General features: G+C 40.8%; 1 protein-coding gene across 1 annotated transcript in view; it reads right to left on the minus strand.

Moving 5' to 3' along the window:
• The window catches only part of DOCK3 (dedicator of cytokinesis 3), a 611,447-nt gene that overhangs the window by 318,342 nt on the left and 267,094 nt on the right, over nucleotides 1-26,011 (minus strand). Inside the window, exons 6-7 of the mRNA XM_065408097.1 lie at nucleotides 16,222-16,306; nucleotides 30-71 (exon numbers count right to left, since the gene is read on the minus strand). Coding sequence (XP_065264169.1) covers nucleotides 30-71; nucleotides 16,222-16,306 — 127 coding nt within the window. The remainder of the gene's footprint in view (nucleotides 1-29; nucleotides 72-16,221; nucleotides 16,307-26,011) is intronic.

Here is a 26,011-nt window from a genome sequence, read left to right on the forward strand (position 1 = left end):
ATCATGCTAGGGTTTTGTAGCCATCTTACCTGTGTTGTGCTTTGCTGGACACTGTGCCTACTTGATAAATGCTGTGGAGGAAAAAAGAATAAAAATATAAATTATTATATGAGAAACATTTGTATTCACTTTATACAGCATTGGACCACTATTTTTAAAAATTAATTTTCAACCCTAAAATCCTCCTGTCTGTACTCTCTTCTATGTATTCCTCTAATTGTTACTGTGTCCTTTATCATAAACATACTAGACATACTGATTTTTCAGTTTATTTTCATAATTCAGAATGATTTTCTTTTATTTGTGTTATTCATTAAGACATACACCAATACCACTAGCTTTTTCTGACAACCCTTTTATACTTAACCGAGATAATTTAAGGGTGGTGTTGCCTTAACTTTGAATGTAAAAGGCTCTTACAGACTTGATAGCATTTAAAATTGTCTTTGTATTTAATTTAAAAAGACCCTTTTTCATTTTCTTACATTGAGTACTTTAAGGTATCCAAATGCAGGAGTACCCTACTGTTATTAATCCCCATCTACTATGTGTTATCTTAAGGATATATACAGTTGTTTAATCCTCCACAGAGATGGAAGCCTAGAAAGAAGGTGATTTTGTTTGATACTTTCCATGTTCAAATTTTGCACAGATCTGGATTGTGTGATACAAAATGAAATTCCAGTAAACATTTGAAGACATTTTCACTAATCTCAAATAGTCAACACCTGTACAAAAACATTTGTAGTAAGAGCAACATCTCAGAGGATGATCCTGTTTTTTCATGCTAAAGGGTAATATTATAATCAGAAAATGGACTGCAAGTCTCTAACTGTGCCTGTTTAATCTCCAGAGGAGAGATTTAAATATTAATCTAAATCTAAATTGAGGTTTCAGAGTTTTGTTTTTTTAATGTCTTGTTAATGATTTTGCCATGCCTCGTTATGTACATTCATTTTAACTTTAGTATTTAAAAAATGAAATATCTTGTCAACATGATCAACAGAATAGCTTATGTCCTTTCCCCTCTCTTCTTACCCTATCCTTTTCAGACATGTCTAAGACTTTGTTGTTCTGACAAACCCGAACACACTACCTAGCAGAACCTGCACGATTTGTTGTCAAAATGGCAGCAGTTGCAGGAACAGAAATTCAACAAACCAAGAGCTTCAGCAACAGCATCTCCAAACCATAGCATTCTTATGAGTCTTGCAGTCAGAAAAAATGAATAAAAACAGAGGAAAAAGGCCATTTTATTTATGGGATTGAAAGATAGTCTATACAAAAGAATAAGCTCTACAAGGGACTGAAATTAAATAATACAATTGGAGGTCAATGAATTTGCATTTTAACGGTAGTGGGCCACTGTATTGATGATCTGATAGGACACAGCAATGACCTACAAAAAAGTGGAAATGAGTAAGCCACTGCTGCATGCCTCAGATGCACTAAGAGGCACAAGAGGTTAAATTCATAAAGGGATTTAGTCACATAAGTGTCTGCTGGTAAAGTCCCCTTAAACCTGCCACTGGGAACGTGCACAGCAATCTCAGTCCTGTGCCCAGTTGGGATCCTCAATCCTCAAACTAGGCATTCTCTCTCCTATCTTGCTTGCAGGGCCTGATCTGGCAGGCATTCTCAGAGGTCGCCAAACAGATCAGATCCCACACAAAACCTATCTAGAGGAGGAGGTGGTGATAGTGATGTTGCTTCCACCTTGTAATGTTTGGCCCAATGGTGAGAGCACTCCCCATGGACATGGGAGACCTGGGCTCAAATCCCACCCCGCCCGGATAGTCTAGGCTGGGTCTCTCTCCAGCTCTCCTGTAGAAGCCACTCTACTTTGTACAAATAATTAAATATTTATTGGGTCAGAGAAAGAGCAAGAATGACTCTTTAACCCTGTAGTTAGGGCATTCACCCAATACGTGAGAGACCTAAGTTTGAGTCCCTCTTCCAATCCTGTCCCACAACCCAGGAATGATTTACTACTGGGCTAAAAAGGGAAGCCCCACCACCTTCTTTTGCAAGAAAGGCCTTAGGTGCCTAGCTGCAGGAGAAGGTTCATGTGAATCTCAAACAAAAATAGGCATTTCCCTCAGACCTGGACTTAGGCGCCTAACTTCCTTTGAGGGGCAGGGCTTAGGTCATACCAGGGCTTAGGTCTTCAGCATTTCATATTAGTTGGTTTAGACAGCTCCCCACTCAACTTGCTGGCATTTGTGGATCCCATTCTTAGGTACTTAACTCTCCGCAGGAGTTATACAGAGTACCTGGTTCAGTGTTATAAATTCCATTAGATGGCAGGGTGACTAAAATTTAGGCACTGCAATGCTTAGACTAAGTCCCATTTTAGGATCTAGCCCAAGGCCTTTTGTCTTCTTTAACCACCAGAGAATTGCAGCAATAGCCTACTAATGCACACCCACTCCTATTTCTGACTCATCATAGCTTACTGCTACATTATAATGACTAATAGGGCTATTAGAGTATGGCTTATTAATCTTATACTTCATTATTTTTGAACACCCTTCCTAAAGTTTTCATGCAATGTATCCTTCAACCGTGAAAAATGATTGTTTCAATCCTCATGTTGAATATATTTATTGTTTGTTTATTTTTCTAACCCACTCTCTTTTAAAAAGTTATTCCCTGAACTGTTTGCATCCTCTTCCCCTCCTCCAACTCCATCCCTACCCCCAGAAGGAGGGAACAGGTGTTCTCAGTGAGTTTCAATGATGAGGTCTCAATGTGCCTATAGAGAGTTTGGTGTACGACTATGGAATCATCAAAAAAGCCCAAACAGCACATTACATTTGCATTTGACTAACACTATTCCTACGTATACACTACAAATATTTTGTACTCAGCTGTGAAAACAGTCTCTCCCCTCCATTACCCTCACAGATCACCATAGTACACAGATGACCTGCAAAAAATGACATGAAATGGAAGATGTCTAGAATTTGGCACAGGATATCCATATCTGAGTCTCACTTCTATAAAACATTTTTAATCTTATGTTGTGGCTGTGATGGAGGCAAAGATGAGTTTTTTTGCCTCCCTCAGGGCATCTACAAAGCCCCAATCAGAAGTGTTCTAGGTGATGAGCATCCACACTGTGTCTATTTGCATGCAAAGTCAAAATGCTTCACATTGTGAGGAATTTTTAATGTATACAAGCCATTTTCATTTTTATTATATATTTATAAATATTTTTAAAAAGCTTAGAGAGGTTTCCAGTTCTGTATAACAGCTGTATAAAAGCTGCCAAGCTCAACTCTCTTTGAACTCCCTATGTATCTTGCTGTTTTGACATCAAATGCTATGTTCATTGCAAGTCTATTTCTAGTTTCTCTCCACTTCAAAACTCCCTTCAAAACTAGTGTATTTGTAAGAAATCCTAATATATTACTTAGCTTAACTTAAAAATAAAATAGTTTAATTTAAAGACAAACAGCTGAGGCATGGAAGAAACATGATCAGTAGCTCTGTCTTCTGCCCATCTACAGTACTCACCCTGTAGGCATTTCAGAATGATGCATAAATAAACGATCAATTAATCAAAACAAAGGCTAAACAAATGTTTAGAGGCTAGATTTAAACCCTTCTAAAGATCTGCAGATATCTCCAGAGATGTGTGTCCTGTTTATTTCTTTCCTGTGCCCATTTTTGCTAAATAACAGTGACCCACTGTTACTTCTGTGCTGCTGGGCCTATACCACTGACCGATGTAGATTAAATCCAGCAGCAATTCCAACTACAAGCTGATTTACAGGAAGCCCCGTGGAACAGTTTCACAACTCAGAATACATTTCCCCACAATGTTATACAGGTTAAAAACAATGTACATACCAACAAATACTATTCAGCTTATACCATTTAAAAAAACCATGCACATTTTCATATGGAAAGGGTAATTTGTTTTTCTTAAAAAACAACATCAATTTTAGATAAATTTTGTTCATGTTAAGCCACATTGTTCAGCTTCATAATCAGTAACCTGATTCACAAGGCCTAAGACAAAGTGATTCTGACAAGAGAGGAGATGAAAATGAAAAGTCATTTACCTGTACAATAACTGGAGTTTATCTTAGATGTGTGGTTCCCTATCTGTAGTCTATTAGAAGCGTGCATGTACTCCATGTGCCCAAGACTGGAAGATTTCTTCTAGTAGACTCCATTGGTCCACAGCTGCACTCTTTCTCCTCCTTGAGTGCTGAACTGAGGGCATAAGTGGCAGTGTGGACTGACTGCTTCTCTTGTTCCCTTTTTACTGCGAATAGCCATAGGCCAAGGCTCTGCAGTAGAAGGGAAGGAAGGTGGATAGTGGAATACAGATAGGGACCACGCATCTCAAAGAACTCCAGTTATTGTACAAGGTAAGTAACCTTTCTTCTTCAAGTGATGGTCCTTATGTGTATCCACTCAAGGTGATTCACAAACAGTATTCATTGAGGAGGGTAGGTTGGTCTGCATCTGCTCTACCACCAGTTGGAGGACTGCTCTGCTGAAGGATGCATCTACTGTAGAAGATCATACAAGAGCATAATGGTTCACAGAGGTGTGAACAGAGCTGCTCAACAGATCTCCAGAAGAGGGATATCTTGAAGTAAAGCAACGGATGCAGCCTGGGCTCTGGTCAAGTGGGCCCTCGTATCTTGTGGGAGATGGGCTGCCATTAACTCATAACAAAGGATGGTGCAACCCAAAATACATTTGGAAAGTCTCTGTGAAGAGATTGCTTGCCCTCTCATATGTACCATAAAAGAGACAACAGTTCAGGAGATTTCTTGAAGGGTTTTGTCTTCTGTAGATAGAATGAGAAGGGTCATCATGCATCCAGAGAGTGTAGTTTCTTGTCCTCTCTGGTGGCATGTAGTTTTGGATAGAAGACAGGTAAATAGATGACCTGCTTTAGATAAAATTACTTTGTGGATGAATTTGGGGGGTAACCTCAGGGAAATTTTGTCCTTATGGAAGACAGTATAAGCTGGTACAGCCACAAAAGCTCCCAGTTCACCTACTCTTCTGGCTCAGGTGATTGCAATCAGCAAGGCAACCTTCACAGATAGATGAAAGAAGAAACACAAGGCTAAGAGTTGAAATGGAGCTTTCGTTAACACTTACAGGTCTTGGTGGACATACCATATCAGGGAAGGTTTCAGTATCAGGGGAAAGATTCTGTCCCTTCAGAAACAGTATTGTAGTAGGATGGGCAAAGACTGAATGGCTGTCCACCAGAGGGTGAAAGGCACTAATAGTTGCCAAGCATACCCACAAGGAGCTGAGAGATAGTCCTGACATGTTTAGAAGCAAGAGGTAATCCAGAATAGTAGAGATATCAGCATCTTCTGGGGTGTGATATTGGACAACAATGGCACCACACAGAAAATCTTTTCCATTTTGCTGTGTAATATTTCCTTGTGGAATCTTTTCTACTACTGCTAAGGATGGGTTGTACTGCCTCTAACCATGACTTTTCTAGGTCTGTCATCCATCCAAATATCATGCTGCTATATGGAAGGATGCCGAGGTCTGGTCTACACATCCACATCCCTGAGTACCGTAGCCATGCTGACATAATCCCTAGGCACAGCTAGGTCAATGGAAAAATGCTTCCATTAAACTAGCTAACGTCACTCAGGGAGGTGGTGTTCCTACAGCAAAGGGAAAAAACCTCCGCTGCTGTAGACTGCATCTACATAATGGAGTTATGCCAGCATAGCTACGCTGACGTAACTATGCCACTATAGTCCCTGTAGATTAGACATGGCCTGAGTTGGAGTGTTTCATCTTGCCTTTGTCCTGAGCCAGTAGGTCGGAAAGGAGCTGAATATGGATGCACAAGCACAAGGACTCAGGAACCAGAACTGCCTGGGCCACCCCTAGTTGCAATCTGGATCACCAGCGCTCTATCGTTTTTGATCTTCCTCAGAGCTTGAGTAAAGGTGGGATGGGTGAAAAAGGATACATCAGTTGTCCTAACTACTGAACTAGAAATGTGTCCCATCTGGAGTCATGGCCTGGAGCTACTCTGGAGCAGTAGGTTGGATATTTCTTGTTCTCTTGAGATGCAAAGAGATCCCCAAATGGGAATCTCCACTGATGTAAGCTGCTCTTTGTATTGCCAAGTTGTGTAGTTCCCATTAGTGATGTCTGGAGAAGTATCTGCTGAAAGGTGCATGGCTAACAGGGTGATCTGGTGGTGAATGAACCAGTTCCAGAGAGTGACTATTTCTATGAAAAGAGAGGTTGACCTTTGCTCCCCCTTGTTAGTTCATATAGTAAACTGTTGTCATGTTGTCTGATATGACTTGAACATGCAAAGTCTGGATAAATGGTAGGAATTGTTTGCAGGCTTTGTGTACTGCATGCAGCTCCAGAAGGTTTATGTGCAATTGGGATTTTTGGTGAGTCCAGATATCCTGCACTACGTGTTCATCCAGAATGGCTCCCACCCTAGTAGGGTGGCATCTGTAATCAGTCTTTCTGTGGGTAGTGGAGGGATGAAGGGAACCCCTATGCATACTATCTTCCTGTTCTCGCACCACGAGAGAGAAGCCAGAACTCTGTGGGAGAGCGGCATCAGTTTGTGCAGACTGTGCTTGCTTAAATGCTCCGTAACCAAGCTTCTAGACATAGATGGCAAACTCTCACAAAAGGTGTCACATAGGTACACTTGGCCATGTGACCTAGGAGTAGCAGACATGATCAAACTGTCATCTGGGGGCTCAGCTGTAGCTGAGTGATGAGATCCCTCAAAACTTGGAACATATCCTCAAGTAGGTATGCTTTGGCATTCATTGAGTCTAGGGTCATCCCAATAAAGTCTGTAGTCTGTGTGGAAACTAAAATGGGCTTTTCTACATTTACTTGGAGCCCTCAGAAGAGTTAGAGATTCAGGACGGACAGAGTTGTTGCCCATTCTTCTTTATATGAATTCTCCCGTGATCAGTCATTGAAGAAAGGGAACACTGACAAGCCATGACAGTATCAATAGTACCTTCATATATAGTCTCACTACCACTGAGAGGCCTAAGAGGAGCACTCTCTGTTGATAATGATCTAGGCCCATGGTGAATCAGAGGAATCTCCTGCATGCAGGGTGGATGTCTATGTGGAAATAAGTGTTCTTTAAATTGAGAGCTGTGAACTAATTTTTCTTGTCCAGTGAAGGGATTCCAGAAGCTAGGGTGATCATTCTGAACTGCAGATGGTAGATAAAGATATTCAGCTGTTTGAGATCTGGTATAGGCCTCAAGTCTCCTTTCTTCTTGGAGATGAGGAAATATCTTGAATAAAATCCTTTTTGTCTGTGCTGAGAAGTTACTGGTTTTAAAGCTCCCAAATGGAATAGGGAGTCTAATTCCTTGTCTGAGCAACCTCTCATGAGAAGGGTCTCTGGATAGGGATGGGGAAGTGTTTTCTCGGGGTTGCGGGAAGGGAGAGGAATTATACTGTATAACCAGAGGAAATTATCTCCAGAACCAATCTGACTGATGTTAGGAGGTGCCAAGCCTGGGAAAAATGAGCTAGGCAGCCACCAAATGGGGTGCAGGAGTCCTGACAAGTAAATATGGCAAGGGAACTGATTCACAGCTTTTGAAAGTCCCATCAAATAAATTTCTTAGTGGGAGGCTGGAAGGAGAATGAAGGTGGAACATTATGCTTACAATGCCACATTCTCTTTCATTTCTTAGGTGGTTCATAAGCCCTCTGGTGGTAGAATAGTTCAGGGGCTCGGCTGTTGTCTGTAGGGCTGAGTCTTGGGGTATTTCCTCCCTGGTGCGGGGGTATAGATACTTAGTAAGCCAAGGGTTGCTCTTGAGTTGTGAAGGGAATGTCATGACTTATCTGTCTTCTCGCTAAATAGATTATTTCCTTCAAAGGCAAATCCTCCATGATGGATTGGATTTCTGTGGGAAATCTGGAGGATTGTGCCAAAAAGCCCGTCTCATGACTATGGAAATTGCCATTGAGTGGGAGGCTGTATCTGCTGAATCTATTAATGCCTGAGGGCCGATCTAGTCAACAATTTACCTTCATCAATAACTGCTTGGAAATGAGGTCTATCTTCTTGGTGGAGTTTGTTGGTGAATTCTGAGAATGTATTGCAATAAATAAAATCATATTTCAACATTAAAGCTTGGTAGTTTGCTATGCAGAACTATAAGCTTGCCAAAGTGAAGTTCTTTCTCAAAAACGGTCTAAACACTTGGCCTCCTTATAAGAAGGTGCTGAGCTAGTGTGGTTTTGCTTGTTCCTTTCACTGACAACTTGCACCATGAAAGAGTTCAGAGCACAGTGTGAGAATAAGTATTCTGCTCCCTTAGAAGGCAAAAAGTATTTTTTCTCTGTTCTCTTTGAAGTGGGAGCAGAATTGGCTGGGGTATGCCAGACCATCTTTAATTGTCAGGCCTCATTAATTGTCACCTTTCTAGGACTAGTACTCTGGAAGATGTCAAGTAGCTTATAAGGGGTGTCCTGTATTTCCTCCAGGGGGATCTGTAACTGTAATCCTCCTCAGAAGATCCGGGAACTATCTGTAGATGTCAGGTGGTGACGGTGAGCCAGGTGCAACCAACTGGGGATGACGATGATAACCCTGCCAGGACAGGTGGTCCCGCCTGGTCTGGTTGCTCTTCTTCCTCAGATTGTTCCTGAGTGGGTTGAGATCTTCCCTGAGATGGGAAGCCTGTCATGACTCCCTTTATAGATTTGGGATGTCTCATATGGATGGCAGAAGCTCCAGCAAGGCCAGTATTAGGAGTCATAGGGAAAATAGGGCAGTCCCATGGAGCAGGGTGCCACTGGACCGAAAGTGTGCAGTCCCTCCTTTGTGAGAAGGAAGGTGCTCATGAGATCCCAGCATCTCTACTGGGGCTGACCTCTGGTCTTGACAGGGATAGTGAAGATCTCCCACTGATACTGGACCTGTGAGAGGAAAAGGGGGCTTTTATGTTGATGAGTGGTGCCATTGCTATGGGAGGTCTTATGCTTCAGATGATCGATGGTACTGGTGAGTGGCCAACTGACGTACTTCCCTGATTAATAATGGATCTGACAGTACTGGTGATTCCGGATCCATGTAGACAGCAATGTCCTCCACGGCAGCATATATAACCCCTGAAACAAGAGTGGACCAGGCTTCTTTCCCTCAGCAGCACCAATGGTGCTGCCTTTACTGCTGTTCTATTTAGTACTGACAACTCCTTCTCTCTCCACATTGGTTCCAATGGTGTAGGAGGCCTTGCCTTCACATTGGTACCAACAGTGTCCACTGCCTTCTTTCTCTCACTGATACCAAGGATGGCCCTGATTCTTTAGCTAAGGCCAATTTTGAGATGCTCTTGCCTTTTGTTACCGGGAAACCAGCACAGTGCTCATTGTAAATTCCTGACACTCCCATACCAGGGCATGGAGTCTCACCCAATTTAGACAGTTTTGGAGAGGAGGTCCTCTTTTTGGATGAGGACTTGGAGGGGTTCTCTCACATGTCTTGTGAGAGTGCTTGCTCTTACCCTCCTCATGCCTTTGTTTGGCTCTGCTCCAGTGATCCCTGGAGTCAGAGCTCACTATGCTCTGAGGAGTACTTGTGGCACCTTAGAGACTAACAAATTTATTTGAGCATAAGCTTTCGTGGGCTACAGCCCACTTCATCGGATGCATGTAGTGAAAAATACAGTAGGCAGATATATATATACACAGAGAACATGAAACAATGGGTGTTACCATACACACTATAAGGTGTATGGTAACACCCATTGTTTCATGTTCTGTGTGTGTGTGTGTATATATATATATATATATATATATATATATATATTTCTACTGTATTTTCCACTACATGCATCCGATGAAGTGGGCTGTAGCCCACGAAAGCTTATGCTCAAATAAATTTGTTAGTCTCTAAGGTGCCACAAGTACTCCTGTTTTTTTTGCGGATACAGATTAACACAGCTGCTACTCTGAAACCTATGCTCTGAGGGACACTTCTTGGTGCTTCTGCCTGATGCACGGGGGGTCTGACAGGCCAGAATTGGACTAGGGCCTCATAGCCTGTATTCATGAGTTTGATGGGTTCAGCTCAGAGAGGACCAGAGGAATATGGGCTTCCCCGTGTCATAGAAGCACATGTCATGGTTGCTGCTGACTGGGAAAGTCCAGCCATGCAGCTCTTAGATCCTGGACATACTAGGCACTGCATAAAGGTGAATGTTAAGGTGAGAGAAACCCTCAAGACTACTAAACTACACTAACTATAAAAATTATCTAAAAATAGATTTTAAAAACTATTTACAGTTATCTACAAGTTTTTAATCAGAACACTAGCTAACACACTGGACACTGAAGAGATTCCACATCAAACCATGGGTGGTAGAAAGGAACTGAAAGGGACTTCACACTGTCACTTACGCCCTCAGTTCAGAAAACTGCAGGTGCAGACCAACTGACACGACTAGAAAATGTCTTCTGGTCTCAGACACATGGAGTGCATGCGCACCTTGAGTGGAATACACATAGGGACCATCACTGGAAGAAGAAAAATGAAATGCCATACAGTAACTCCTCACTTAACGTCGTCCCGGTTAACCTTTCATTATTAGGTCGCTGATGTATTAGAGAACATACTCCTTTAAAGTCCTGCAATGTTCCCTTACTATGTTGTTTGGCTTCCCCCACTCGACCTTCCCGGCATTCCAGCTGGGGAGCGGGCAAGCTCCCACGCCCCGACTCCACTCCCCAGCAGGAGCACTGGGGGGAGAGGGGGGGCACGGAACAGGGCAAGCCCTTACCCTGACCCTGCTACACCTCTGCCTCAACCAAGCTTCACAATCATCATTGATGAGTAGAGTATTAAATTGTTTGTTTAAAATTATGTAAAAGTTATACTGTATATGTATATTGTGTCTTTTGTCTGGCAAAAAAAAAAAAAAATTGCCTGGAACCTAACTCCCCCTATTTACATTAATTCTTATGGGGAAATTGGATTCGCTTAACATCTTTTCATTTAAAGTTGCATTTTTCAAGAACTTAACTAGGACATTAAGTGAGGAGTTACTGTACATAAGCTGCAAAGACATGCATACCCAGATAGGACACTTAAAACTAAATAAAAGCCACATCATACAAAAACTTTTAAATCCACACATTTTGCTAATGAAATTAATGTAATGATCAGGGTTTATATAACATGCCTTCATTTCACACTGTTTATAGATGGAAAAGACCGATTAAGTACCCTGATCTGTTTTTTTGCCAGTACAATACCGTTCCCTGTTGTACTATTTTTCAATTCTGTAAATGTGGAAAGCAATAAGGATCCCATGAATACATAGGTGCTGGAACTAGGGGTGCTGCTGTACTCTCTGGAGTGAAGTGATTTCCATCATATAAAGAGTTTACAGTTTGGTTCAGTGGTTCTCAGCACCCCCACTATACAAATTGTTCCAGCACCCCTGCATGAATACTCTCGGAAGACTATTCCACAGACTAAGAAATCTTATTGCAGGGCTTGACAAGCCAATTAAAGCTTTGTTGTTGACAAGTATGAAACTTTCCCTGATAAGGGATTCTCATCAGTTTCTGCAGAATCTATATTTTATTTAAACAAAAATTAAGTTTTTTGCCTTTTAGGTTGTGGAGATAGCCTCCCAAATGTGAACTGAACATCTATAACCTGAGACACTAGTGTGCTGGAACAAGGCCACTCAAATGCCACTGTACCAGAACACTCAAGTGTTGGATTTTTAACCTAGAAAACTCCCACTGGAACTTTCACATTGTAACTGAATCAATGTCTCTGCCAGGACAATAGAACCTTAGTTACATTAATCAATTTAAACATTCATTATGTCACAAATATTCAAATTAAGAAAGATACTTTGAATCAAGTGCAAGGAAATCAAGCAAGTCATAAAGTTAAAATGTATATTAGGTGTTTTCTGAGTCATGCAAGGTCTGATATGAAGCCTGTACTAATACCTTTTAATACAGGGCAAATTGAGAAGTTAATAGTAAAAACCAGTGCTGCAGAATGGAAAGCTTCAATATTTCCCATGCATAGAGAAATGGACTTACAAACTATGACTACACTTTGAAAATGGTGACATAGACAAATCTTTACAGATTTTTGAAAACATATGGTCTCTATTTCTTTTCATGTATGAACAACTATCTACTGTTACATGATGAAATCTCTGTATGACACTTCTAATTGACAATGTGTTAATTCATAGAATGCTCAATGGACTATCCCCTCTTCTTCTTTGCTTCTTGCTTTCTTCTTTTCCTGCTGTCAATTCATTCCTTCTTTCTGGGAACTGATCCTCTATTGGCTGGTATAATTATATATTTTTATAGTTCTAAAATCTAAATCTAAGTAAATCTAAAAGCCATTGAAAACTTTAAATTGGGAAATAAAAATATTTGCCTGAGATGGCTTATCCCTGGCACCCATAAAAATAGATATGACAAACAATTACTATTTTCTTTGGAATGCACTAGATTGCATTTTAGGTATTTTCAAATATTTTACTGAGGTGAGGGGGTCCCCTGACAGAAAATATCTTTTGCTTTGTGTTTGTATAGCACCTAGTACAATGATGTCCTGGTCCATGACTAGGGCTTCTAGGTGCTACAGTAATACAAATAATAAATAATAGTAATATCTTCACCCACAAATTACACAAACAGTTCCTGATATTACAGCTTAGCAAAGGGATATTATTTAGGGGTTCTCCCTTCCAGCCCTACTGTTCAACTTGTCATCCTTGGACTAAGATTGGACCCCACTATTTAGGATATTAACATTTGAGAAGCTTAATTCTCTTATCAGTCACTTTATTTGGGAAGATGGGTATTAAAATGTTGTGAGCCTAGAGACAGGGGAGAACTAGGGTTCCCTTATTTTAAATTGTGTTATTGAGTCTACAACTCAGTACTTCCATAGTCACCAAACAGTTATTTAGGCCTGTGAAATTGTAGTTTTACTTCATTGTATGTATCAGTGTATCAATGTCTAAAAATGCTGAAATTCTGAACTCCTTGAAATGAAGGAATTTTTATAAAACAAATACCTAAGTTCAACATTCTACTATATTATCAATCTACTTTATATCATACTATACCAGGGTGCCAGGGTGGGCAAACTATGGCCCACGGGATCCGGCCCGCAAGCTGTTTTAAGCCGGCCTGCAAGCTCTCACTGGGGAGCAGGGTCTGGGGCTTGCCCCGCTCCAGCACTCCAGCTGGGGTGCTGGGTTGGGGGCCGCACCACGTGGCTCAGCCCCACTCCGGCGCTCCGGCCAGGGTGCTGGGTCGGGAGCTGCTCCATGCAGCTCCCGGAAGCCGCAGCATGGCCCCACTCCGGCTCCTACATGCTCCAATGGCCCCCCTCCGGCCATTCCAGTGAGATGCCTGCGGATGGGATGCCAATGGGATGCCTGCAGATGGGGCAGCAGGCAGAGCCACCTGGCTGTGCCTCTGCGTAGGAGCCGGAGAAGGGACATGCCACTGCTTCTGGGAGTTGCTTGAGGTAAGCGCCGCCCAGAGCCTGCACCCCTGAGCCTTTCCCCATGCCCCAACCCCCTGCCCCAGCCCTGATCCCCCTCCCACTCTCCAAACCCCTCGATCCCAGCCTGGAGGACCCTCCTGCACCCCAAAACTCTCATCCCCAGCCCCATCCCAGAGCCCGCACTCCCAGCTGGAACCTGCACCCCTTCCCGCACCCTTGCCCCAGCCCTGATCCCCCTCCCGCCCTCCAAAGCCCTCGGTCCCAGCCCAGATCTCCCTCCTACGCCCCAAACTCCTCATCCCCAGCCCCACCCCAGAGCCTGCACCTCCAACCAGAGCCCTCACCCCCTCCCGCACCCCAACCCCAATTTTGTGAGCATTCATGGCCCGCCATACAATTTCTATTCCCCGACGTGGCCCTCAGGCCAAAAAGTTTGCTCACCCCTATACTATACAATCAGGAAAAGAGTATAAACATTTCCAGTGAAATGCACAGTATTTTTGTTTAGTTTAGTTTAGCGATATTGCCTCCATCCTTGATTATGTTCACGATTAAATGGTTTTGTTTAAATTAATGTATCCCATAGTCCCTCATATCCAGCCACTCTGTGAGTTCAAGTACCTGTGATACGCATCATCTTACTTAGGCAAAGAGGTATACTTTTAATGTGAGTCCCTTATTAAAAAACTGGCAGCTGACCTGTCACCAAATCCATTATAACATCTCTGTGGTCTTTTGTGAAAACAAAGAATAGAAATTTGCAATTTCATCAAATAGTAGCTCTCCTGAATGTACTGGACACATGCACAAATTCTTGATGCACTCCATGCTTCAGAAGGTATATTTACTGGAGGAGGCCTAATGCTAATCAACTCTATATCTTGCTACCAGTGTGATTTTACAACATCCAAAGAATGTTAACGATTAGTATTTGTATCTAGTGTTTGATGAATACTGTTGCTGATTATTTGGTATTCAATTAAATGGTAAAAAAGTGGTTCTGTCCAATCCACAGCACCTATTAAACAAAATTAATGCCCGCTTAAGATAATTTCAGGGAGTTGTAATCTTTTGCATGCTCTCAACTGATTAAGGACTGTCTGAGAGAAACCCATGACATATTCAACAAGACTAACAATGACATGTGATTTTACATTCCCAAAGTAGGATTTTATTTATCCGTAGAAGGCTATAGAGGTCAACCTGTTTTCCAGTCAGACCATGTTGTTATCGGTCAGTATGGCATTCTGAAACTTCTGCCTGGTGCATGGGGCTTTAAAGTGAGAAAAACAACAATTTGTGAGCAAGATACTAACAAACTGGGTGTTATGACAGATCTTGTAGTACTTCCTCACCTTATAGAACACTAGCAGGTCTTATAGCCACAGCATATTAATGGCAGATTTCTCTATATAATATCTGAAGCATAAATGAATAAAAATGAGAAAATGAATGAGTGGATAGGAATTGCTGCTGGTTCTGGAGCACTGACATGAGAATGGCAGAGACTGTTGGATTGTAATGTTATTGCTATAGCTACATCTGATTGTTTTGTCTCTCTCTTCATGAAGTCCTAAAAAGCCTTAAATTCAGTAGCTCCTCTACTGATATGGTATGTCTCCTCTGTAGTTGGAGGTGTAATTTCCATATCTGTGCTAGCTGCCCAGAGTACAAGCCCATCTGAAAACCTAAGTATGTACTCAGGATGGCTAGCCCATCCCACTACCAGTGCAGCTGTGGCTATTGTGCAATTGTTAGCACACTAGCTCAATGAGAGCTAACACAGCTGTGTCTACCTAAACTGGAAATTACACTTCCAGCTCCAGTATAGACATACCCTAGTGCTTTTTCCACTGGCACCCAGATGAATGTGTCAAGCAAACAGATTAAACTGCAGCTGAGCTGAAATCACATTCTAAGCCACTAGTTAGGTTTCGAAACCAATGCCAAGTTATTATTGATTCTCCAGAACTGATCTGTATACCCTATTTATATTTTACTAGAGCTATTCAACATTCTTCTCTTTCCCTGCCCCTCTTTCTCTCCATTTTGCCAAATTTGTAGAAAATTATGTCCTTTGAACAAGAAAATATAGGTTGTTTTAACTAACAAGAAGTCAGAGTAATAAAGACAAATAAAGACAGTAACTACCAGAATAATCAATGAGTTAAAGAGATAAAAGAAATGCCAAATTTAAACTACAATGTAGTCAATGAATCAAGAAAATAAAGGGAAAGAATAAATTTAACACAGCTAGTGTAATAAAACCTCAAAGAAAAAGCCTCTTTTCCTATTGAAAAGCAGAATTTGATAAATCAAGCATGTTGTGGTACGTATATGCCTAGTCTAGTGATCACACAGAGAAATACACTTATTATAGACCACTCTCAGGAAAGAACCGTGACATCACCATTGACCTGATTTTTCATTTTTTAAAAAGTTCAGATTGAAAATAATGAGACTCAGTGATACTGGAAGCTTTATAGAGTGATATGTAACAAACACAGAAATACCCATCTTTCATAGCATCAGCTAAGGACTAGCACCAAACGCTCCCCTTCTCCCCGACCAATATTAGTAATGTTGGAAACAATAAAAAAAGATTTAGTCCTCCGCCCCCAACAAGCAACATAAATAAGGAAAGGAAAATCTCTTCCCCATGCTTATACACAAACAAAGGACTTTCACCTGAGGTTTCTTACCATTTTATAAAGATCTGAGATGCTGATCTGATCTGAATCCACCACCTCAAAGTCCTTCCGAGGAACTAGATCCAGGCCCAAATGTCTATGAAAGCGAAAGGCAGATGGAACAACTGTTAGTACATCTATCTACTCTATATGCACACACAGGAACAATGACACTTGAACCACTAAGGTGCATGCTATCCTTCAAATACTGTTGGTTTTCAACACAGATAATCCTTTTAAATATAAAAATAAATAACAAAAACAAACAAAAACATAGGGTCAAGCTCCTCATATGGTGTAAATTAGCTGGCTCCACTAACTTCAATGGAGCTACCTCAATGTATATCAGCTGAGGATCTGGGCCACTATGTTGATGCAATGGGATGGGTGAGTTAATTTCACAAAAGTTGGGAAATTTAGAGTTAAAGTTCCCACCCATACAATTTCAGCAGGTTCTTTTGTTACATGATTAAACAACATAGAGCAACAAAAAATGTTCATGTATGTATATATATTTTTAAAATAGTATTCAATTCAATTTACTTATGCAGTCCAACTGGAGGAGGACAAGAGAAAAAAAATCACTTTCTTTCCATTTTAAGGTCTGATTTGCCAACTAGTATATCACATTGTTTCAGTATTGTGTAATCTTTTAATAAAAGGCATACATTCAAGGAAACAGCATAGGATGCTTTGGGAAATTCACTCTGAACATCATGACTTTTGTGCAACTAAAACCCAACCTTAACACTGAGTAATCTATTTATTTTGCAAAATAGGGTCCAGTGGTATAAATCGGTTGAAAATCTGTCTTATTTGGCCAGCTGAGTCCCCTAGAGTGTAAGGCATTTCTGCGCACAGCTAAGGAAGCAGCATTGCTATGCTTTAGCAATCAGCAGCAACCAGAATGGCCTACTGGGGCATTTGGCTATGAGGCACAAAACTCACTCCCAATGAATCAGGCAGGACTCAATAGATTTTTTTTTAATGGTTCTAAATGATCTACTCACAGAAGCACTGTACAGCCCTCTTTCATTTATACCATTGGAAGACAGTTGTTAAAAAGTGCTATAATTTTTATAAAACTACTGCAGGTAAGCAAACTACAATTTTCAAACCCTCATATCTTTGCCAAATACAATTAGATTTACACCAGGACATTGAAGGCAATCTTCCTTCCTAGGTATTCCCTATCAAACGTCAATTTCTACCCTAAGCACACTTTGGAGCTAATCATGTTAAAAACGGTGGCACAATTTATTTATGCTTTTTAATAATAGGAAATGTATATCTTTCACCACTGTCTTCATTCTCAAAAATGGCTAACCTGTTTTTGCTGAAACTTACCAAATATATTTCACCTTTGTACAGGCCAAAAGATGAAAAATGCTGACCTTCATTAGCAACTGAAAATGGGAGTTTATAATAGAACGGTTTAGGCAATCTTAAAATGTGCTGTCACTAGAGTGCCAGATATAATAAAAGATATAGCGTTTATATTTTAATTATAATATGCATTGATGTCAGCACGTAGAAACTATGGTGATTAGTGTTGGGACGGTACCAAATTATTATTGTGAACTGTTGTGTTTGATATGAGTCAATGTGGTGAACATAAGTTTGGTATGGCTGTGTACATCTAAATTTGCTAGAGGATTCTGAGAGCAGGGTTCTCTTAGCATCAGATAGTTGGTATGGAAATTTACTGAAAGTGCTGGAATTGGTTAATCAGAGACTCTATCTGTGTGTGTGTTTCAACATGGAACTTTGAAATATATCAGCCGATGGCCAGCTCACAAAAGTAAATATGTAGAAGACACAGGAGCTTGGTACAGGCTGACCTGGGTCAAAATGACCCTTTAGGATGGCACCACACCAAGAGCTCAAGTGAATGATTAATGAGAGGGTAAACGTCAACTGATCTTTGGTCTCTGTCCATTTTGCAGCCTCTTCTAAAATATTAATTAAAAAAAAACAGTAATGGAACGCCCAACAGGGCATATTTCTGCGACATGTTACTCCTTTGAGAACAAGAGGTATAAATGCTAAGCAGAGTTAGTTAGTTTCCCAATTAACATCTGAAGAGGTCTGTGACACTGTGAGGTAGAGGGTCTCAGGGTAGCCAACACCCTGCTATGAGTGACTTTTGTAGACTTTTGAACCAGAGGGCCTTGGGGTAATCAATACCCTGCTTCAGGGGACATTTGACAGACCAAGTACCTGAAAGGGGAAGAGAAGAGAAGAAAAGAAGTCTCCATCTAGAACTGGTAGCTATATCTGTTTTGTTTGCCAATCAGGATACTGTGTAAGGCCAACATAATTACTGAGGGTTTACACTTGGGGAATTGAGGCTTATTAGGAAGATGTATTATATAACCTTTTACTGCTTGTGTGATTCTTTCTCAAATAAACTGCTGTGCATTGCGCAAATTGAATGTGAATTTTCATTCATACAGGTAACAATCTGCCCAGCTGTGGGCCATTAAAGATCCGTTTCAACAATTAGCACCATATAAATACCATAGATTAGAAAGTTTTCCTGAGTCTAAAAGGCTTCCTCTAAAACAACAATGCATACACATGTTAAAATTTATAAGAAGTAATCCCTCCCAAACATGTGGATCTCAGGTGACAAAAAATAAACAGATGCTTTCTATTATCAAAAGAACAGAATACACAGACTTTATGTGTAGTTACAGACTACCATTACAGCATTACAGGAAAGGCTGCCAAAGCTGATCACCGTTTAAAACTGTTCCATTCTCATGATTTCAACTCTCTTTGGAACTGCCAACTCAAACAGTGGCAGGATATGTTATTCAGTACGTGACAAAGATGCTATCCTCTAGTTAATAACATTTGACACAACAGCCATAGTAGCACTCTGAAACTATTACCTTTGAAACTTATTTGGCACTCTAAATTTAGTAAATTCTTCTAACACCATGGATTTCCAATTAGAGGATTCTCATCCTCTAATACTATGGAAATCCTGCACAGTACCTACTCCCATTAAGCTGGTACCTGTGTGCAGTGCCACAGTAACCGAATTAAATCTTTTTCTACTAGCTCTTAAGAACCTGACATGTTCTTATCTGTAATGTGGGCTGAAGTTCAATCCATATTATGTAAAATGTTTAATTGCAGATCAAGGAGCTGTGCACAAGCTTTGCACCGATTTTCTCAGCCACTCCAGGACGGACCGAACGGGCATACCACTCCATTGACACAGGTAATGCTCACCCAATTAGAACCCCACCCTACCGGGAGTCACCTCATGCCCAAACTGCTATACAAAGGGAGATCCAGGACATGCTACAGATGGGTATAATCCGCCCCTCTAATAGTGCATGGGCATCTCCAGTGGTTCTAGTTCCCAAACCAGATGGGGAAATACGCTTTTGCGTGGACTACCGTAAGCTAAATGCTGTAACTCGTCCTGACAACTATCCAATGCCACGCACAGATGAGCTATTGGAGAAATTGGGACATGCCCAATTCATCTCTACTTTAGACTTAACCAAAGGGTACTGGCAAGTACCACTAGATGAACCTGCTAAGGAAAGGTCTGCCTTCGTCACCCAGGCAGGGGTGTATGAATTCAATGTACTCCCTTTCGGGTTGCGAAATGCACCCGCCACCTTCCAAACACTTGTAGATGGTCTCTTAGCGGGATTGGAAGAATCTGCAGTTGCCTACCTCGATGATGTGGCCATTTTTTCTGATTCATGAACAGAACACCTGCAGCACCTGGAAAAAGTCTTCGAGCGCATCCGGCAGGCAGGTCTAACTGTTAAGGCTAAAAAGTGTCAAATAGGCCAAAACAGGGTGACTTACTTGGGGCACCAGGTGGGTCAAGAACTATAAATCCCCTACAGGCCAAAGTGGATGCTATCCAAAAGTGGCCGGTTCCAAAGTCAAAGAAACAGGTCCAATCCTTCTTAGGCTTGGCCAGATATTATAGGCGATTTGTACCACACTACAGCCAAATCGCCGCCCCGCTGACAGACCTAACCAGAAAGAAACAGCCAAATGCAGTTCAGTGGACTGATGAATGTCAAAAGGCCTTTAACCAGCTTAAGGCAACACTCATGTCTAACCCTGTGCTAAGGGCCCCAGACTTTGACAAACCGTTCCTAGTAACCACAGATGCGTCCAAGCGAGGCGTGGGAGCAGTTTTAATGCAGGAAGGACCGGATCAAGAATTCCATCCTGTCGTGTTTCTCAGCAAGAAACTGTCTGAGAGGGAAAGCCACTGGTCAATCAGTGAAAAGGAATGCTACGCCATTGTGTACGCGCTGCAAAAGCTACGCCCATATGTTTGGGGACGGCGTTTCCAACTACAAACAGACCATGCTGCGCTACAGTGGCTTCATACCGCCAAGGGAAATAACAAAAAACTTCTTCGGTGGAGTTTAGCTCTCCAAGATTTTGATTTTGAAATACAACACATTTCGGGAGCTTCTAACAAAGTGACTGATGCACTCTCCCGGGAAAGTTTCCCAGAGTTAACTGGTTAACAATTGTTCTTGGAATAAAACATATTGTTAGATTTTATATAATCAGTAGTATGTCTAAAGGTACATGTGTTTTGTTAACTCTGTTTTCTCCTAGAGCTCCAGGAAGAAATCACAGCCAGTGTGGAACCGGACGTCCAACACTATCTGTGATTTGGGGGGCGTGTCATAACTATAAAGGGAAGGGTGGCAGCTCTCCTGTGTACAGTGCTGTGGAATCCCTCCTGGCCAGAGACTCCAAATCCTTTTACCTGTAAAGGGTTAAGAAGCTCGGGTAACCTGGCTGACACCTGACCCAAAGGACCAATAAGATACTTTCAAATCTTGGGGGGGGGGGGGGGGAAGGCTTTTGTGTGTGCTCCTTTTTTTTAAGGGGTTGTTCGCTCTTGGGACTGAGAGGGATCAGACATCAATCCAGGCTCTCCAAATCTTTCTGAATAAGCCTCTCATATTTCAAACTTGTAAGTAAACAGCCAGGCAAGGCGTGTTAGTTTATCTTTGTTTTCTCAACTTGTAAATGTACCTTTTACTAGAGTGTTTATCTTTGTTTGCTGTACTTTGAACCTAAGACAGAGGGGGGTCCTCTGAGCTCTTTAAGTTTGATTACCCTGTAAAGTTATTTTCCATACTGATTTTACAGAGATGATTTTTACCTTTTTCTTTAATTAAAAGCCTTCTTTTTAAGAACCTGATTGATTTCTCCTTGTTTTAAGATCCAAGGGGGTTTGGATCTGTATTCACCAGGAGTTGGTGAAAGGAAGGAGGGGGGAAGGGTCAATTTCTCCTTGTTTTAAGAGCCAAGGGGGTTTGGATCTGTATTCACCAGGAGTTGGTGAAAGGAAGGAGGGGGGAAGGGTCAATTTCTCCTTGTTTAAGATCCAAGGAGTTTGGATCTGTATTCACCAGGGAATTGGTGAGAGGTTTCTAAAAGCTTCCCAGGGTAAGGAATGGTGGCAGCGGACCAGAACTAAGCTGGTAGTTAAGCTTAGAAGTCCTCATGCAGGCCCCCACTCTTGTACCCTAAAGTTCAAAGTGGGGATACAGCCTTGACAGGGTTGATAAAACCTGCTCTGTCACATGACACAATGCTTAAAATGCCAGAGACCATCAAGAGACCATTCACACTAAAGCTCCCACTGTTGCTAGCACTGATGGCCCTGAGGCAGATTAATCAACAGAAGGAAATTTTTTGGAAAAGTTCCCTGGTGCAGATGAGAATTAGATGACATGGAGCTCCATTTATTGGGCAGTTCCCTCTGCATAGGACTTTCTCTTTCTACTTTTGCCTCATAGTCTGATTACTCTTTGAAGCAGTTCTGCAAGTCACTTAGGAAAAATTCCTGAGATGACAGACAGCTTCTCTGAATGACATCAGTGTTGGAGAAAGTCAGTATTGAATTGGCAGGAGTTTGTGCAAGTCTCTTTTTCCATGGAGCCAGATTTTGGACCCTGTAAAGAGAATCTTAGTGTTCTCTGAAAACAATATTTAAATCGCTGGCCCTTTTCCTTGCAAAGATTAGCTCAAAAACAAACTGATGTAAAGCAGTGCTAAACAATTGCTAAGACTGAATGGGATTATGCAGCTGGGCTTCACCTTCTGATTTAGTCGGGGTTGGTCCTGCTTTGAAGAGGGGGTTGGACTAGATGACTTCCTGAGGTCTTTTCCAACTCTAATCTTCTATGATTCTGCAGTAGGAGGTTGAGTGGGAATGTAAAAACCCATCCGCAAAAGATTTTATTAAAACACAAGTCTGTTAAGTTTGCGTTATATTTCAAGATATGACCTCAATAACAATCCCCACAATCTTTGTGGATTCATAGATTCCAAGGCCAGAAGGGACCATTAGATTATTTAGTCTGACCTCCTGTAAAACACAAATCATAGAATTTCATCCAGTTACCCCTGTATTGAGCCTAATAACGTGTGTTTGACTAAAGCCAAAAAGGCACTCCACACTGGTGTAAAGACAATAAGAGATGGGGAATCTACCACTTCCCATGGTTGGTTTTTCCTCACTGTTAAAAACTTGTGCCTTATTTCTAATTTCAATTTATCTGGCTTTAACCTCCAGTTATTGATTTTTATTATGTTACATTAAAGCGACCTTTAGTACCCAGTACATTCTCACCGTGAAGCTACTTAGACACACATCTTAAATTGGCCTATAAAAAGTGGTATTTGTTAGTTCAGATAAAACAGAGTACAAAGATTTCCCAGAGACACAGAAGATAAAGAGGTAATTTGAATAACTAAGAGTTATGCAGTGACTTATAAAAATTAATAAAACTTTAAAAGTAATAGGTTGCTTAGCTGGAAGCCATCTTAGAATAGGTATTATGTAATAGGACAGTTTATTAGGGAAGCGTGAATTGAATTATTAATTTGCCAAATCATGTAAATATCAGCAATATTTGGTGACCCAAATATTTTAGAATATTTTTGTTTGATGTTTGTGCTAGTCAAACATTCAGCCATATGAGAGTGGTAGGACATAGCTAAGAGAGCTGATAGCAACTAGTTTGGCAACTAGATTGGCAGCTGAATATTCAAGCAATACAAATATTAGTCAACTATAATTGAAAATATATGGCTCCCAGAAACAACGAGGAGTTAGGGGAATGAAGAAGGTAGAATGCTGCCTGTGTTCCAACACAGAAGACGGTCAAGGGATGTGAGGTAGGGAAACAGCAAAAATGGAATAACGGTCACTGAAGAGTTTGAAGCAAGAAAGAGAAAGCAGAAGAAGAAATAGGAAGGTAATGGGAACCATCAATAAATGAAGATTGGGGGTGGGAGAGTTGGTGTCAAAGGGAGTATAGAGAAACTGTATCAAGTAGGATAGGGGAAGATAGATTCAGAAGGAGCTACAGAGAAATCAGTTTCAGGCAGAGAAGGAAAACAGCTGTAGAAGAAGGGAGAAAACAGGGGCTGTCAGGAAATCTATGTAGTGGAGAAACTGCCTCAGTGGAAGCCAGAGCTGATTGAGGGATCAGATTTATGTATTGTTTAAAATGAATAAGTAATTACATATTTTAAGTAAGCATCAAAAGATGTATGGCATCAAATGATGGTCAATTTCTACACAAAGCAAATTCACTAAGTATGTGTTTACCAGGACAACTGGGGGCTCAGGGAGAGCGAAGACAGTAACTGTCACGAAGATACAAAAAGTACTTTAAAAACTAGAATGTATATTATTTCAAGACCTGCACAAAACATCTTAAAAGTATATAAATATACATTATCCCATTGGTTGACATGAGAGTTAAGACAAAAAAAGAAGGAATGAAAATGGAAGGTTTTAGGAGGAAATGAAAAGTTTGATATGGAATGCACAGTCCGAGGGGTGGGAAACAGGGGCCAGGGAGCAAGTACCAAGTGAGAACCAAAAAATAAAGACACCAGGACCTCTTTGATGAAGTGTTCCTCACACAGGCTTCTCTGGAGTGAGGATGTCTTGCAACATGTCCCAGAATACAGAGAAATTGCTTAGTTTGCCTCTTCAGAATCCTTTCTATCTTACTACTTAGTACTTTTAACCATGAATGGCATTTTATAAACATAAAACTAATTCACACAATGCTGTTATGAGGCAAGATTGTAGTATTATTATCCTCCCTTGTACAAATAAATAAATGCAGACAGAGAAGGCAAGTCCCAAACCCACAGAGAAAGTTAATGTTAGTGGCAGGATTAAAATGTGGGAGTTCTTGGTTCCCAATTATCTGCTTAGGTCACATTACTCTTCATTAACTATACAATATTACTCATTTCAATATTCAGTAAGTGCTAGTATTGCAACGGCCAGTGGGTAAAATAATTTTAATATAAGTGAAGAGCAGGGAAAGGCCATGAATTTCAAAGCAGGGTTTAATTTCACTCAGACCACAGTGTAAAAGACTATACTTTTCCTTAGCAATTCTCGCTGAATTGCCACTGTTGGCCATTTGTGCTCTTTCTAGTTGTTTCCAGCTATTTACTGCTATGATTGGAGTGATTTAAAAAAATAATTGTAATGCATTTTATAAGGAAAAATAACCTTTTACTGTCAAGTAACGTAAGCCTGCGGAGCAATCTTTACTTGTTAATTCCTATGGTCCCATTTCAAGTCCCATATTACTGATAGCTCCTCCTTCCCTACTCTGTTTCTAAGTATAAGGAATAACACTCCTATATTTAAAGGATAAGAAAGTAAGTATCTCTCAGCATTATAATGGGGGGAGTGATTGTACTCAGAAGTGTGGCTGCACTGAGTCCATCACCTAAACAGATGCCTAATTCATAATCAGAAGGGGTGAGGAGCATCTGGTTTTCTAAATGAATGTCATTTCTATCTCCTTTTCTGAGGCCGACTAGTTACCACCTCTCTCTGCATGGTCCTTTTTATATTTATGGCCAGACTGCTCCCTTAGTTAAACCTTTGACCTTTCCCAGAGTGCAGGAAAAGGCAGGAGAGAAGCTTCCGCCTGACCTGTCCCACTCCCCTTCAACTGATAGAAAGACACAGATTTCTGCAACAAATTGGGAATTATGATGCCATGTTAATTGATTACAAAAACATTTGATAATCTTTGACTTTACAGAAATAATTTAACTGTGCATCTAAATATTAAAAAAGAGACACCAATTATTTCTGTGCACTAGAGTAGAAGCACAGCATTCCCATGGTGCTCAGGAGCTCTTTTCCTTCCCTTCTTTTGCTGCTCCTCAGCTGCAAAGGATTCCTTACGATGAAATGGATCTTCATATGGGAAAAATCTAACTTTGGTTAAACACTGTATTTAGTAAATATTTTAAAACTTAGTTTTGACTTTTAAATGCAGGAGTAAAGAACCTTTCAATGTTAAGCCTACCTTTCACTTTAAATACTAATTTATTAAAAAAATCAGATGAGTTATAGATTTGATTTTTTTTAATGTTTGGTTCCTGCTGTGTAAAAGCCTTTGCTTCTATATACAAAATATGAGATATTTCCAATATTGTTGCAATCTTCTCAATCCACAGCAGATTTCCCATTGATGTCAGTGAGAAGTTTTCAGAGAGATCAAGTCTTTATGTAGTAGCCTAACTTTAATTTATTCAGTCCCTTACTATCACATTCAGCATCACTCAGTGAGAAAATCTGCTCCCCTTTAGGTCACCACTACTTCTGCCCTCTATCTTATTTCCTTAACCTTCTTTCTATGTTTTTATCTCCCCTTTCCCCTACATTTGAAAGTCTCCTTTGTTCTTCATTTTGTATTCCTTCCATGCAGCAACTCCTAATTCCCAACTCCTTGAGGGG

The sequence above is a fragment of the Emys orbicularis genome, chromosome 7 (assembly GCF_028017835.1).
Source record: "Emys orbicularis isolate rEmyOrb1 chromosome 7, rEmyOrb1.hap1, whole genome shotgun sequence".
NCBI classification, from domain to species: Eukaryota; Metazoa; Chordata; order Testudines; family Emydidae; genus Emys; species Emys orbicularis.